The sequence below is a fragment of the Podarcis gaigeae genome (genome assembly GCF_964106915.1).
Source record: "Podarcis gaigeae genome assembly, chromosome: Z".
Taxonomy (NCBI): Eukaryota; Metazoa; Chordata; class Lepidosauria; order Squamata; family Lacertidae; genus Podarcis; species Podarcis gaigeae.
Window position 1 is genome coordinate 1,623,692 of NC_139691.1, and position 16,495 is coordinate 1,640,186.

Here is a 16,495-nt window from a genome sequence, read left to right on the forward strand (position 1 = left end):
TGGTGTTAGGGTGACCCCAAGCCCTTTAAAGCAATGGGGCTCCTTCAACAGCAAGCCCTGCCAAAGAGTGTCAGAAGCAAATGCCTTCAAGTTTCCCTCTCCGCTTCGATGCAGAAAGAAATTTAAATGTGAGCCGATTTCTCCCTTATCTTTGATGAGAATGAAGGGGATAAAGAGATACATTTTCCTCTCCCCCCTTCTCGAAACCCAAAGCAGCTGTCTCATTTCTCATTGAAGTCCGTCCCCCCCATGAACTCTAACTCAGATTAAACTCTGGGTATAATGGTCTGTTGCTGGATCAGACCAGAGGCCCATGCAGGCCAGCGCTGCGTCTCCAGCAGTGGTCCATCAGATACATCAGGGAGCTGGTGGCTGTCTTCCCTTATTGCTGATGATATGCAAAGAGTCACTTTGGGATTCAGTTTAGGTCTTGTGCCTGGTGACATTGAGTGTGTGGTGGACAGCACGTGACCACAGAAGTCAAAGGGGTAAAATCCTCCAAAAGATGACTTGTGCAAGTGGAGGTAATTCCAGGGTGTAAATGCAAGTGGGCAGCTTGCCCTCTGACCATGTGCCGTGCCAGCCCCACACTTATTTTAGCCAGGGAAAATGTGTCTGGTAGTGCTGGACTTAACCACTTGGTGTATAGTCCATTGAACCAAGGGGGGGGAGGTGTCCCCTGGAGTTTTCTGACCCAGTGGCCTCCCGTCTCTGTGCGCTCTGAGCTCAGCAACTGATCTGTGGGGCTTGCAACGTTCCTTGTTTGCTTTGCAAGCACTTAAAGCTTTTTAATTTGTGGCTGGTGGGAGCCATTGCACTTTATTCCAATAAAAGTTAAGCTCAGACATTTGTAACAGATAAAGTGTTAGCTCCAGTATGTTTTCCTAATGACAGATTTTTTAGATTCTTATTACTTTGGCTATCTTTTTTAAATTATTATTATTAGTTTGTACTAAATCTTGGTGGATTAAGTCTGGTCCAATTAGTTAACGAAGAACAATGGATCACATACCTTCCGCTAGCAAAGCATATGGAATTATTTGCCGTTCTGAGCTTGAAAGAGTCATTCATGGAGGAACAGCTTAAAATGCTGCTGACACATTTATGATCCACGTCTTTTGGTTTGGTTTTTGCTTTCAGTTCACTCTTTGAAACGGAGTCCCATCCCCCCAGAGCTTCCCTGATAAAGTCCGCAAGGATAATTATAGAGGACATTTCTATTAACCCCCCAGGGCCATTGTATGTGGCTGGAATAATTCTAAAGGTAATTGTTAAGTTTACACCCTTTGCAGTAGCGAAATACACATTTCCCAACACTTTAAAAAATTGCTGGCTGGTTACTTACACCAGATGCTTCTGGCCTTGGCCAGCTTTGCTGCTCTGAGGCACTGAATGGGTCTCCTCTGGCTGCATTTTCCCCTGCACTGATCTGCACCCATGAGCGCCTGCCCCTTCCTTTGTCCCTTGCGTATCTTTGTAAGATACAGGGTTTGTCATGAGAACTGCCTGCTTCTCTAGATACAGCAATACTATGGGTTTTTTGTTTCTTTTAGCCCTCTTTAGGTGGGCTTCTGTTAAGATGGTGCTGCCTTTTCTGCTTGTGGTGTGGTACCCAGAGTGCTTCCTTATTCCCAGCCAGGCTACTGGGCTGAGCAGCTCAGTGTTGTCCACACGGATCGGCAGCGGCCCTTTGGGGTTTCAGGCAGAGCTTGGGCTTCCCACATGCAAAGCAGGGGCTTTTCCACAGAGCGAAGGCCCTCCCCCAAGCGAAGGCCCTCCCCCAAGGCCCTCCCCCAACGAACCAATTCGTTGATCTGTGAACAAGATGGTCTGTGAACATGATTTTGTTTAGTGCAAAGCAGCGGTTTGTGTGGGATGCTGTGGGTGCCGGAACTTATTTTTCCTATTCTCCTCTAACCTGTAACATCTCCTCTTCACCTCAGTGAGCTAAGAGGTTTTCAGATCAGGGGGAAAGGTTTCACTGCGCTTGCTTCTCACGGTTGTGGTTTAGCCATCCTGATGTGCAGCTCTGATGCCAGTGGGCTGCCTCCTTCTCACTCTTCCAAGTTGGCTAGAGATGAAACACTCTTTTGCTTCTGCGCTCTAAACTGTTCCAAGGGCTTCTGTACCTGGACCCCTTTTTAGACACTCCCTCCTGGTTGGTAGGCAGGGGGGAAATGTGGGGCCTTGAAGAAGTGGGGATCCTTCCTCCCCATGTGGTAAGCATGGCCAGCGCAGAGGGAAGCTGGGTGGGGGAAGCAGGAAGCTCCCTTGGCCACAGTACAGCATTTTCATCTGGGGAGCAGCAGCAGCAGCAAGCAAGCAAGCTGACTGCGGGTGGCTTAGTTTCAGCTTCACCATATGAACGACCATGCAATCTGGCCCACAATGCTTTGTTTTTCTGCGCAGCCTTCTTAGAAGGAGGTGGAACAACAGCGAGCCCTCTGGCAGCTGAGACTGGAAAAATTATCATGGTGGTGGAATTTTTATTGGCAAAACTGTACTTCACCAGATGCGCTGTCTGTTTCATGCATCTGATGGAGCCGCCTTCTGCCCACGGTAGCTCATGCCCCCAGTAGTTTGCTAGCTCATAAGGTGCCATAGGATTCTTAGTCTGTTGAAGGAAGAAAAACAAAGCAAGCACACACCAGTGCAGCCTAACAAACATGGCTGCTCTCCTGGAAGTTGTAAAACTTGGTAGCGATACCTGCCTTGTTGAATGAAGGAGTCAGACTCAGGCGACGGAGAGAAGGCAGGTCATAAAAAAATGCAGGGGCTTTTGGTGCCCACTCTTTTTAAAGACAAACAAGCACACTTCCTTCAGACAGGCCTGGCTCCAGCCATGTGCCTGGCTTGCTTGCTTGCTTGAGAGAGAAGCCCAAAAACGAGCTTACTGATGGACTGGTGGAAGTTGGCTGTGATTGTGTTGGTTTCTTGTGATTTCTGGACAATACTGTTGTATCGTAGCCAAAAAGAACTAACTGCACTGTGGGAGAAGCAAGAGCACCTCTCGGTAGGTAGGTTTCTTGGCCTCTAGTAGCACTCTGATTTATGACCACTGGAGTCTTTGAACTTCAACTGTCTGGAACAATCTCTAGTCTATCACTTACTTTAGCATTTCTTGAACAGGATTGTTCTTCCAGCCCACATTTTGTGACAGAGCTCTGGGCAATTTCAGCATAGAGTGCTTCCCTTCCTTTGTTTAACCTCTGACCTTCGAAAACAAGAGTTAATCAAAAGTTCTGAGGTAGCTAAGAGGAAGAGGAAGTGTTTGGTTACAAATTAAATATGAGCAAGCCATGCGCCATAAATTCCTGATCGTGCTACTAGTGGGGGTTTTTTTTTTTTGGGGGGGGGGTTGTATTGCAGTTCCATGCGGTGCAGGGTGTTGTGGTTATAAATCCAGCCTCTGTGTTCTGAAAGGGGGAAATGCAAAGTAAGTCTGACAAGCTGCTTTTCCCAAGATAAATTTTCTCTCTCTCCCCCCCCCCCGCTGGTCCCCTGGTCAGCTGGACTTTAAAGTTTGTTAGTCAGTGTGTGAATGGGAGCAAGGAAAGGAAACCTGGCAGCTGGCGGTTGTGGTTTAACATGGTCAATTCCGTCAGGGTCACCAAGCCAAAATAGAGGCAGACATGTAGCTCTGTCTCATGGCCTGGGGCTCCACCAGCGAGGGACCCTGGTGTGCAGCTTGTGGTGAGGGGCATTATTCATGTTGAACTGAGGCATGCAACAAGCATTTTATCATATCCTCACTGTGTAGCGGTTCTTGAATGTTTCGCATGGAATTCCTCTGTAAGATCAGCTGCTCATCAATCCTGAAAGCATTTTAGCCTGAAGATTAAAAACAAAAACAAATAGCAAAAAACCCTAACCAAATTCCTCATTCAATTACAGATTGTCAGATGTTTTTGTGTGTTTTTTAAATAAATGTATTAACAGTAGTTGTTGGGTGAGGCACTTTGGCATCCATTGCAGCAGGGGGCAAGTGGGTGTCCCCTATGCATCTTACTTGCCCTGGCAGGTAAGGCTAGTTTGGCACACCTAAAAATGCTGCTGCGCTGAGATTACACTGTATGTAGACGTTGCTGAAAGTGGAGAGAAAGTCTCTTCCTTCCCTAGTCAAGTATTCCAAGTGGTCAGGCTGGGGACGTTCCCTCTGCATTCTCTCTGTGTCATCTGTCAAGTCCGTTGATCTCTGTGCCCTGAACCCAGGGCTGTTCAACCCTTTGCACTGAAATGGTTCTATCCAACTCATAAGCTCTCCAAACTCTGCATCCAGAAGAGCTAGATTCTGTGACCTGCACAAACCTATGCAAATTGAGCAGCTTTCCACATGCGTGTGTTTGTACACACAGACACAGACACGCGCACACACACACACACACACACACTTGCTTGGCATGTCTTGCTTTACATTTTTACTTTTCTGCACAATTTCCTGCATCTTGCCTTTCCTCATAAACAGCTATGTATCTCCCTCCTACTATCACTTGGAATCTTCTTCTGTGCTTTCTGGCTTCTGAAAGTTCAGCAGGCATTGCCCATATTCTTTCAGACATATATCTGCAGCCACAGGGGCTTGAAACCTGTTTTAAAAGAGTGCAATCCAAGTTAAGTGAAAGTTGGGATTCTGCAGCCACTAACACTGTCTACACTTTTGCTCTGCTTCTGTGGGGCAAATTGAGCTTTGCTTGGGTGGGCAGAAAGCGAGAAATGCTTTTAAATTGTTTCTGGAAGTTAGTCTGGTCAAGAGAATCGAGCATAGGCTTGGATTCAAATGCTTCTAGATGAAATCCTCGCAGATTAAATGAAACTAAATCACAGGGTAAAATTGAATAGCTTATGAGTGGCAGAGTGGGATACATTAGTGTTTTGTCTCTTGCAAAAATATTTCTGAAACAGCCTGTCACTTTTGCACACGATGGCATGGGATTGGTTATCCTCGCCACATTAATTGAGGGGAATCTATATTGTGCTATCATAATTTGAGTCAATTTGGAGGTTGGTTTTTTACCCTGAATTCTGACTGGGCACGAAGAAGCTGGCAGAAAGAACCCCCCCCCCCCCCCGTGAGGCTTCCTGGTGCATTGAAATTGGCCCTTGTCTCCAGATAACTGCTCAAGGCAGAACGTCTGCTGCGTTCTCTCCCCCGATGAAAGGGCAAGACAGGCCCCTGGGAACTCTCTGGCGGTTGCAAGAGCCTATTTAGAGGAAAGGGAGCCTGGTGGTACACAGTTGCTTAGCAAACTGAGCCCAGCTCCCCAAAGACGTACTCTGGCACGTTTGATACCTATACCTTAGAGAAAACCATAGGCTGCGCATCTAAACCTTTTATCAAATATTCTGGCTTTCGTCCTTCTGTGCTTGCCAGTATTTCTGTTGGCTGTTTTGTTAATAAACTGCCTGTTTGAAATTGCAACGTCCCCGTTTTTCTGAAAGTGGAATGTCCCTCGTCATTGCAAGATCCTGTTCTATTCCCCAGGTAGCCTGGGTGCCTGAAAGGGCTGCGCTGCCCTGATGCAATTTTTCAGACTATAAAACACCAAGCGCACAGATTCCCTGGGAAACCCAGCCAGATGGGTGGGGTATAAATAATATATTATTATTATTAATAATAATAATATTAGCTGCAACCAGAAATCATTTTTTAAAATACTTTATTTTAAATTTTTACAATATAACAACAATTTTCCATTCAAAATAACGCCATACTCATTTGTTTGACTTCCCCCTCCCCCCGGTTTCCAAAAAAATCATTTCTTTTTCCTTGCATATAATTACTTTTTCCATTTAATTTCCAAATATTTTTAAACCTAGTTAAAAAAAATACTTCATAAATGATACATCAATCCTGCTAATGTTTTAGCATGCTTACAGTGTTCCTTAAAATAGTCTATATGTATATTTTTCCCCTTTCTCGAGTGAATTTCTTCTCGTCTTGATGCCTGATCTTCACGGTAAGTTTAGCCGTTTCAGCATAGTCTATCATTTTCGTTATCTATTCTTCTTTCATTGGGACCTCTCCTTCTTTCCATTTCTGGGCAAATAATATTCTAGTGGTTGTAGTAGCATACATAAACAATCTCCTTAATTTCCTTGGTAATTCATCACCTATTATTCCAAGAAAAAAGGCTTCTGGTTTTTGATAAACATTATCTTAATATATATATATATATATATATATATATATATATATATATATATATATACACACACACACACACACACACACACACACATTTTATATCATTTCCCAGTAGCCCTTTGCTTTTTTGCACATTCAGTGGATCCCCCTGCTTAGGGCTGCCAGTATTAAGTCCTGCTGGATTTGAGTTTGTTGGTTCCTCTGGTCACCTCTCTCTCTTTCATCATGGATGATAGCACATATTATGGCTGTATGCTCTGTACTGTTTTAGTAGTACGTTTGCTACAGGTTTGTCATGGCCTTTGGCTAAAACAGTAAACCTACGAACTGAACTGAACAAAGGTATACATGGAATCTCCTTGAGGTTGGGGAGCAGGAATCATTAGCAGATCTCCACACTGTTGGTGATTCTGATGTCAGTGGATCTTGGCATCCCTTATCCAGGACTGGAGGTCACCACACTGGGTCTCAAGACATCTCCCCTTCCCTGCTTTCCATAGCGCCATAGGAGCAGAGGAGATGGTGACCCTGGCAGGAGGAGCAGAGTTGCTACTGAAGGGCCTGACTAGCTGAAGGGGAGACTGTTCCAAAGGGCATAGAAACACTTGTCCCAATTGTGGACCTGATTGAGACCCAGGGAGGGGCGGAGCCTCCTCTTCCTCCTCCTGTATAAAATCCCAAGGTCTAAGCTGCTCCATTGCTAAAGCAACATCTCCCTTAGAGCCCCAACCTCCCTGGACCAGGGGAAGGGGTAGCATCTCAAAGTACTGAGTTCTGTCAACACTGTTTTATGCACACTGTTTCTTCACTTCTGTGCTTATAAGTGCCCATAATAAAAACTACATGCATGCGTACATACATACATATATACATACATACATACATACATACATACATAATTTCATTTGTATGACGCCATTCCACAATTGAAACCAGGCTCAAAGCAACTTACAAAATGAAGGGAAAAAAATCATAACTACAGCATCCTGAAGCTGAGGCTCCAAGACTTTGGCCACCTCATGAGAAGAGAAGACTCCCTGGAAAAGACCCTGAAGTTGGGGAAGATGGAGGGCACAAGGAGAAGGGGACAACAGAGGATGAGATGGTGGGACAGTGTTCTTGAAGCTGCGAACATGAGTTTGACCAAACTGCGAGAGGCAGCGGAAGACAGGAGGGCCTGGCGTGCTCTGGTCCAGGGGGCCACGAACAGTCGGACACAACTAAATGACTAAACAACAACAGCATAGCAGAAATAGATATAAATAAAACATTAAAAGTACACAACTAGGCTGAACAATTTCCACACAAAGCACAACAAAATCTAAAACTGACAGGAAACCAACAGCAACAACCCTTCAGACCCAACAACAAGACCCCAGCTGAGGAGTCTGTTCAGCAGCCTCAGCTTTTCTGGCTGGAGTCAGCCAGGCCCCTCCCTTCCTCCCAGGCCAGTTCCTTTCATTCTCGGCTGGAAATTCTCCCTCTTAACTCCTCCTTTTCATTGTATTGTTTGTGCTGCAAGACACACAGCACTGTCCTCAGGGTGCTAAAGATTATACAGTCAATCCTCAGTTGTCAAACGTAATCCATTCCAGAAGCCCATTCGGCATCCGAAATGTTTGACAGCCAAGGCATAGCTTCTGATTGGCTGCAGTAGCTTCCTACATTTCCACAGAAGCCATGTTGGGCAACTGGCTTCCAAAAAACATTTGGAAACCGGATCACTTCCGGGTTTTTGGCACTCAGGAGCCGAAACATTCCAAAATGGACGTGTTTGGGAACTTAGATTTGACTGTACTTGCCTTAGTTTCAAAGAGTTGCCAGCACTTGGGCAGCTTAGTTCTGGCTCTGTGGCATGGGGGAAAGTGGACTTCGCACAAGTGCTGATGCTAAAAGTAGTTCTCAGCCCTGAATCTTCGTTCTGCTTGAAGGCTTTGCCTTGAATAGTGTAACTGCTCATTAAATTTGGGCATCCCATTTTAGAGAAGAGGTGTGTGTATTCTCTCTCTCTCTCTCTCTCTCTCTCTCTCTCTCTGTGTGTGTGTGTGTGTATGTGTGTGTGTGTGCGCGTGCAGGCAACAAGTAAGGAAAACAGAAATCTTTCTTTAAAAACCCAAGATTTGACTTGTAAAATTCAGCCCTGTAATCTTAATTGTTTGAAGGATTTTGCTGTTCATTATTAAAGCATTTATTAAATTTATATTCCCACCCTTCCATTTGGAGGAATTGTTTGTTGTTGCAATATTGTGTGTATAGTATGATTTGATCAGTTGTATGTTTCTTTAAATCCACACCCCCCCCAAAAAAAAGATTGAAAGGCGGTGTATAATTTTCAGTGAATAAGTGCAGACTTTGAAGCAACATCTATGGACAAGGACCCAAGCCTGTCTCTAGCATAATTCAGTCAAGTCTTCCCTGGGGCTGCTCAAAAAGATGAGAAGCGAAGCAGCTCTTACACCAAGCACTCCAGTGTGCCTCCCTCTCTTTCCTGCTTGGGTGTGTTTACCAGACTTCTCCTAATCTGTGAGCGAGGCTGCTGCTCCAAGGAGGCCCTCTCTCTTTCTCGAGCTCTTGTGGTGTCTCTTAACTCCATTGAGGTTTATGAGACTAAGAAATAGGAAGTGGAACTTTATCACCCCCTCTTAATCCCCCTGGAATGTTTACATTCTGATGCCAAACTCAGAATTTCTGTTCCAAAGTAGTAATTGTCTCTCAAGCTGCCAGTGAACAACAGCTCCTGGAGTTGCTCAGAATGTATCAACAGATGTGATAATTCTGTCCTAGAATGTGAAAAGTTTAAGTTCTTTATCAGTGCAGGGTTGATAAGGTACTTAAGTTTTACGGTAGCCTTTGCAAGCTGCTGGCAGATGTTAGCATTAGTGTGCTATTCCCGTTATCTGTCACGTCTTCTGCATCTCACTTCATTTATTACTGTGGCCTGACGGTCAGAGCACTGACTCCTCTGCCAAGGCAGCTGGGCTGCGGAGGAGCTGTGGTCCTCATCACTTGCGGTGCGGTTCAGTTCCCCATTTCCCCTGGCAGCAAGAGGCAAAGGCATTCTTGTAGTTTCCTCGTCCACCATTATGGTTTTAGCAGAATTCTTGGAAGAGTTTTTAAAATAATCCAGCTGACCTCAAAACCACAAAACTCCATTAAAGTGATCTTTCAGCACACAGCAGTGGCAGCCCTTGTTTTAGTGGGGTTGGCGTTTCCCTGGAAGATGCATTACTGGTGGGAAGAACTGGGCTTATTCATCTCTCCCTGCCACAGTGGATCTTACACCAGCAAACCTTCAAGGGAACAGAGAGAGCAGTGACAGTGGCAGAGCCCTGGCAAAGGAGCCTCTGTGTTGCACAAGCACTATAGCAGTTTTATATTTGTTGAGGTCACTCTGCAAAGTGAAACAAGTTTTTCTTAAAATGTTTTGAAAAACTTAATCCTGTGCTTTTCTTTTTCTCCTTTCTTTTTAGTTATCTTCCGTGGTTTGAAGTCTTCTATAAACTGCTCAACATCTTGGCAGACTATACAACGAAGGGCCAGGTAACTGTGGAGAATTGTGTGACTAGCTGGGTGAGAGAACCTTTAAAACATTGTTTAAGGCCAAACCTGAGGCTCTGTTCAAATGTGATGTTTTATATCTTGGGCTCACTCACACAGGAAATGGCCATATCTTGAAAACTATAGGTAGTAACAAAATCACACTTCCTGCTTCCCAAGTAAAGAAGACTAAAATTTTGCCCAGTTCATCAACCTCTCTTTATGCTTTTTCAACTTATATACAAACATGGAGATTTCTCATAGGAGCTTCATATCTGAATTGTCCTGAGAAGGCTCTTGTAGGTTTCTCAGAATTTTGCACAACCTATTTGTAGTAGGCAGCATATGTGGCTTCTGGAATTACATACCTTATTTTGCATTGAAATTGATCCCCACCCCAAATCTGCAGTGTAAATCCATTCTCCAAACAGATCCCTTGCATTTGGAAGCCCTTAGTGGCCCCAGCCCCATGATCCACTGTGTGCCTGTATCTCAGCTTCTAATACTGCAAAGTACACTAAAAAAAAATTAGTAAAATAACTGCCATTGTAATAAGTGGGTGGGACTGTAAATTGCAAAAATTCCAGCCAGGGGGTTGAGACACATTTCAGCAACCTTTCTCACAGCCTCTGCTAGAGGACGTAGGTTTTATTATTTCCCCAAATGCAAAATAAACTTTCCTCCTACATGAAAGAAACATTGCACCAAAGAAAAATTACAGTTGAAGGACATGCAGTTGAGGTGGAAGCTGGATTTACCACCTGACATTGCGGATTTCAAAAGTTAGGATGCCAAGCCCTGTCCTTATCTCCTTGGGTTTGCCCTGATTCTGTTTCTCAGTTTGTGTATATATGAGAGAGACAAACAGGCTGACTGTCATCTGGTACGCAGGCTGAGACCCTCTCTGCCCATGGACTGTCTCGCCAGAGTGGTACATGCTCTGGTTATCTCCTGCTTGCCTTTGAAGGTGACTTGGAGACTACAACTAATTCAGAATGTGGCAGCTAGACTGGTGACTGCGAGCAGCCGCTGAGACCATATAACACTGGTCCTGAAAGACCTACATTGGCTCCCAGGACATTTCTGAGCACAATTCACAGTGTTGGTGCTGACCTTGAAGGCTCTAAATGGCCTCGGCTCAGTATACCTGAAGGAATGTCTCCACCTGTTGTCCAGTCCAGATACGGAATCCCAGATCCAAGAGCCTTCTGGTGGTTCCCTCACTGCGAGAAGTGAGTTACAGGGAACCAGGCAGTTTGCATTCTTGGCGGCAGTGGCGCTCTCCCTGTGGAACACTATCCCATCAGATGCCCAGGAAATAATTATACCACTTTTAGAAAACATCTGAAGGCAGCCCTATATCAGGAGGTTTTTAACATTTGATGTTTTACTGGGTTTAATGTTCGAAATTGTTGGAAGCCACCCATAGTAGCTGGGGCAGCCCAGTCAGATGGGTGGCAGATCAATCAGTCAGTCAGTCAGTCAGTCAATCAATCAATCAATCAATCAATCAATCAATCTGTGTTAACAAAAATGCTTGTTTTAGAAATCACCCCCTACATTTATTTTTGTTCTAGGACAGCCAGTGGTATGAACTTCTAGAAATGCTCTATAAACTACCCATCCCTGAGCCTGGCTCATCTATTCATCTCAGTGTGGTAAGTATCACAGCGGATACATTTCCATGGAGTCATTCCTGCTCTGGAACTCCCTGCCTGTGGACATTAGACCGGTGCCTTTACCATACTGCTTCACATGCTGATTTTTTTCTTTTCGGCAGGACTGCCCAGACACATGATTTAGTTACATTTGTTTTACACTTTTATTGATTTTATCTTGGTTTTGAATGCTGGTTCTTTGTACTTATTTTTAATTGGATTGTGGATTTTAGGCATGTTTTATATCTCATTGGACTTGTACACTTCTTGGATAATTGAGCAAGCAGTTCATATATATATACACCCAGCTAAAACACCTACACTCCCAAACAATGAAACTCATGACAAAAAAACCCAACCAAAACCCACTCAGGAAAACAGCCCCCTGAACAAATAGAGCAAAAAACCCTTCAGTTTCAAAATAAAACTGGGGCAGGGGGCCTTGGTGGATGATCTCAGTCTCTGGGCAGCGCAGGGCACATGTTAAGGACTCCAGGTCTGGTAATAGCTAGATAATTAATAATAATAAATGGCCCACCCATCTTCAAGGAGCAGTAATGGTAACAGCATACCAAGCTACAAGATGACATTGTTATCAGGCCTCCATTAAATTGTATAACACTGAATCACTTCGAAGTCCATCTTAACGAGGACAATTTAGGTGAGTTGTTACGTCTCTTTACTGGAGCTTTGAGTGGACTATGTCTGTCCTCTCTGCACCGATTATTAGCTTGGGAAGTTAATAATCTCTGCCACTTGGCAAAGAACTAACCTTACTCTCTTCTCCCCCACCGCCCCCCCCCCCCTGTTTCCACCCTAAGCACTGCTATGCTCAGTCCGCAAGCCCTAGCCACGTAGGCTGTTGAGGTGCCCAGATGGTGTGTGGGGCATCTCAGTCACATCCCTGCTCAGGGCATCTCTCTGATGCAGAGGACAGGCCGCCTTGCAGGTGTGTTTTGGTCGTTGATCCTGACCTCCCTTTGCCCTGGGCATTTCATGAGCAGTGGAGCAGGGAAAGACTGTCAGAGCAGAGCTCAGAGGCTGTGCTTGTTTCAGGCTCTGCCTGCCTGTTCCCAGACTCTTACGAATCCATGCTTATTTTGCACCACGCTCTGCACCACCCGTTTCCATTCCCAGTGCTCTCTCGCTGTCTCTCTTTTCCTGGCCACCTCCCCACTTCCAGCCAAATTAATATAGTGACAGGTTTGGAGAGTGAAGGCTGCGTTTGTACCTGTTTCTTCATCTCTCACGAGCAAAGCCTCTTCAGCTTCAGAGTATTCAGCCCATATGCTGTTTGCAAGGTGCTGAAATGTCAGATAAACAACAGATATAGGACAAACTCTGAGAATCCTCATAAAAGCACAGTACAGAATTAAAATAACATCAGTATCATTGCAAATCACAAGAAGCTTGATGTGAGGCTTCTATTTAGCAGTAGCTACTCCACGCTACAAGGAATTGCAGTTCCATGTCCAGAATATATAAATCTCCATCTGTTTGTTCCTTATGCAAAAAAACCAAAAACAAAAAAAGCACGCAGAGCGGTGGAAGCCCTGGAGCTCCCGCCAAGGAAATCAGCCCTGCATCCCCAGCTTTCGCTGTTCCACCAGATGCTGCTAGTGCTGCTTAAAGTTTGTCCATAGCCACCTTAAGAACCACAAAATGTTATTGCATGTTGCTTAGCTTTGCAGTTTACACCTGAATAGAACAGCTGGTTCTTCATATACCCAGCATTTTCCCTCCCTTCTGCCTGAGCTTGCTTTGCCACACAAAATGGAAGCTGTTCTGTGCGAGAGATGAAACCTCCTCAGATTCTCTTCGCCAGCTTTGCAGCAGTGGCTGCAAATGTGCCTGTGGCACAAATGCTGGAAAGAAGTTTTGAAATAAATTAAGCATCATGCCCCATTTGTGCGGCAAAGATATTGACTGGCAGCAAATTGGTTTCTTGGGCAGCTGCTGGCAGTTTCATCACAGGGGCTTTGGGATGTTTCTGTTTCGTACGACTAGGTTTACCTTTTTGTTTTTTTAATATTGTATAAATGATGTAAGTTCTAAACTGCATTTAAAGCAGAATAAGAGGCAGCGCATAAATGTTTTAAACAAATGCAAAATATATGGTGCAAACAAACAGACAAATAAACCATTTTTTACTCCCCCCCCCCCCTGCTCCCTACTTTTAGCACTCTTACTTTACTGTGCCCGACAACAGAGAACTTCCCAGCATACCTGAAAATGTGAGTAATGCTCTCTGGTGGTCACATAATGCAGATCCCACATGTTTGTGGTGGTGGTGGGGAGAGTCAGGGGAACCAAAGAGACAAGAAAGTGTCAACTTGGATATATTTTCTCTGCCGCTTGCAAATTGTGAACACATATGTGTATGTATGTGTGTGTACCTGAATAGAACAGCTGGTTCACATGGGGTGTGTGTGTGGAGAAAAGAGTCAGTATGGAGAGCTTGTGCTTTCTGTTTGAACAGCCAGCTTCTCCAAAGACAGAAACTTTCCCTGGCTTCTGCTGCCATTGGCAGGGTAACTTATCCTGCACCTTGTCAGGGGTCACTCCGCCAAAAACATGACTGCTACTATTCTGCTGTTTCCTGAACTGAGTAAGGCAGCCACATGGTTTGAACTACCAATGTTTGTGAAATGGTGCATATTGGACATTGGATACAACTTTTGGGAAACTTGTTTTTAGTCCTTCTTCCTTGGGATCATTAGGAACATCAACTTGCTGATCTTTTCTAAGTAGGTTTTTGTACAGAGACTGTAAAGAGCACCAGATTCCTTACCTGGAAGAGATGTTTGTGAGATTGCAAGTTAGATGGTTCAGTCTGCCCTCCTTTCTCTAGAGCACAGCTTTGCAAACTTTTCAAGTTGATGACACACTTTTTGGACATTCATCATTCACGACACAGTAATTCAGTTTTGCATCATTTCATGACACAGTAATTCAGTTTTACTAGCAAACTGGAATTTAAACTAAGCCTTTCCAGCCCCAGAAGGAGTGCGGGGACCGTTTGTGCGACATACCTACGCACTGCAGCCGACACACTAATGTGTTGTGACACACAGTTTGGAAAGCTCTGCTCTAGAGAGATGTTCCTTGCAGCAGTCATAGTTTGGTGGGGAAGATGATCGGGGGCAGCCAGTGGGCCACACGTGACAGGAACAGTGGCTACATGTGGCCTTCAGGTTGCCCACTCCTGTCATAAAACATGTGAGTGGGAAGGTGCTTTCCCTGCCCCTTGAAGCATGCTCAGAATAGTAAGCTTCCCTGGGCTTCAATGCTAAAGGGGAGGGACCGTAACTGAATACTAGAGCACCTGATTTGCAGGTAATAGGTGCCACATTCATTCCCTCTGTCTCAAGGTACGGCTAGGAAAGATGCCTGTCTGAGACTCCAGAGAGGACTGCTAAAAAAATAAAATAAAACCTGTGGCAGGCAAGTAACCTGTTTTTCCTTCCACTGAGACAAACATCCTTGAGTGTGCTAGGTTCAGTTTGCAGGTGGGTAAATTGAGAAGCACAGCAAAGAAGCCACAGCAAGGTACGGGAATCCGTCCAACCTCTTGTTTAGGTTCCTGTGTCTCAATAGCACATGTTTGTGCACACATCCGCATGCGCACGGACACATGTGTTGGTTTTAGAAATACAGGCTTCTCCCTGCTTCACCAGTGCCTTTTCTGTGTGCCAGCATTTGTTGGCAAGAATTCCTACACATGAGTCAACTTCCCATAACATTTGAGCAGTAGACATTCTGAATGCTTATGAATCAAAGGATGCTATAAAAACCAACGGCTCTAGGCCAGGAAGACTTGGAAAGGATTTTGAAACTGCATGTTCAGCCTGTGGGGAGGGTGCAACTTTTAGTGCTTGAAGACCTATTCATTTAAAGTGTGTGTTTTCAGGGTGGAGAAGGCAGGGTGTGGGGAGAGGGCTGGAGAATGAATACAGCAGATTTGGGTGGTGTCTATGATGTTGTCATTGAGGGGTGTCCAAATAAGTTGCTTTAAGGATGTTGAAGGCCCACTAGGGAAGAACAACAGAACAATGAGAGTGATAAAAGCACAGCCCCATAAACTTTTATTTGGCTTTGCACGTGTGGGTCTTGGAGCAAAGAGAAGTAAATGCAAAACGAATGCAGAGAGGCTGGCTGCTGCTTCCTTGTTGTTCTGCTAGTTCCTCCTCCATATTCATCACTTTCACACTCTGCAGCCTCCCCAGGACTGTGCTTCGCCTTGTGTGCCTGATGCTCACTGTGCTCCGCCTTGTACAGCACCTAGCGCACAGCTGAGATACAAAGACATTCAGCAGCATTTTGTACTAGTAAATCTTTCCTAATATTTCCAGAGAACTCTGTACCAACAGTTACAAGGCCAGGAAATCTAAGTCATGTCACCTAGATCCCTTTGAGCAAAGTTGCCGATTTTGCAGCTTTTGTAGTCCTGGAGAGATGCAAGGCACGAAACAGAAGAATGGAGATGTCCTATTAGTGATTCATGACATCCCATGTTACTTAATAATCTGTATGCCAACCTTTCCTGCTTAGTTACAGATCAGATTTACAGTGCATTTTAGATCTAATCGTCAACTAGGAACCAAATCTGCAGTTTTGACTAGGCTTAACTGCAGCTTAGTGGGCTTTATTCCTGCTGAATAAAGCTGAGTAATAGCAAAAGTCTATGGTGGCTGCTCAACTGCTTCAAGCATAATGCCCTTTGCTTTGCTTTGGAAATAGGGTTAGGGCTTTACCTTCTCTCACAGCAGTTTAGTTTTCCATTTGCCCTCTTGGAATCCCCTGTCTCTTGGGGACACCTGTGCTTCTGGGCCTCATTGGTGGGCCCTTTCTTTCTCCCCCCACCTTTCCTCCCAGCGCCGCAGCACACAGTACTTTCCAGGAGCCTTTCTGCCCCGTTCCATCCTTTCCCTATTGGGGGTGGGGTGGGGAAAGAGAGACCCTATGTGTATCAAATTGGCACAGGCGCTTTGGGCAGCCCACCTTGGTTTGGCACCCACTGCTGCTGCTAAAAGCAAAAGCATCTTAAAGAGTGCCTGAGTCTCTTGGTTCCCTATTGGCCTTCCCTGGGACCTCAGCACTTTCTGGCTAATCCTCAATCTTTCAGGAGTGGCAGCTTTTTATCAAGGAGAAATGC

At 45.0% G+C, this 16,495-nt stretch overlaps 1 protein-coding gene across 4 annotated transcripts in view; it reads left to right on the plus strand.

Annotated features, from left to right (window-relative positions):
* DENND1A (DENN domain containing 1A) overlaps window positions 1-16,495 on the plus strand; it is a 266,540-nt gene that overhangs the window by 135,320 nt on the left and 114,725 nt on the right. For all 4 annotated transcript variants that reach the window (XM_083721669.1, XM_083721671.1, XM_083721670.1 and 1 more), the window contains exons 6-8: window positions 9,616-9,685; window positions 11,260-11,340; window positions 13,521-13,574. In XM_083721669.1, the coding sequence (XP_083577795.1) occupies window positions 9,616-9,685; window positions 11,260-11,340; window positions 13,521-13,574 (205 nt within the window). The remainder of the gene's footprint in view (window positions 1-9,615; window positions 9,686-11,259; window positions 11,341-13,520; window positions 13,575-16,495) is intronic.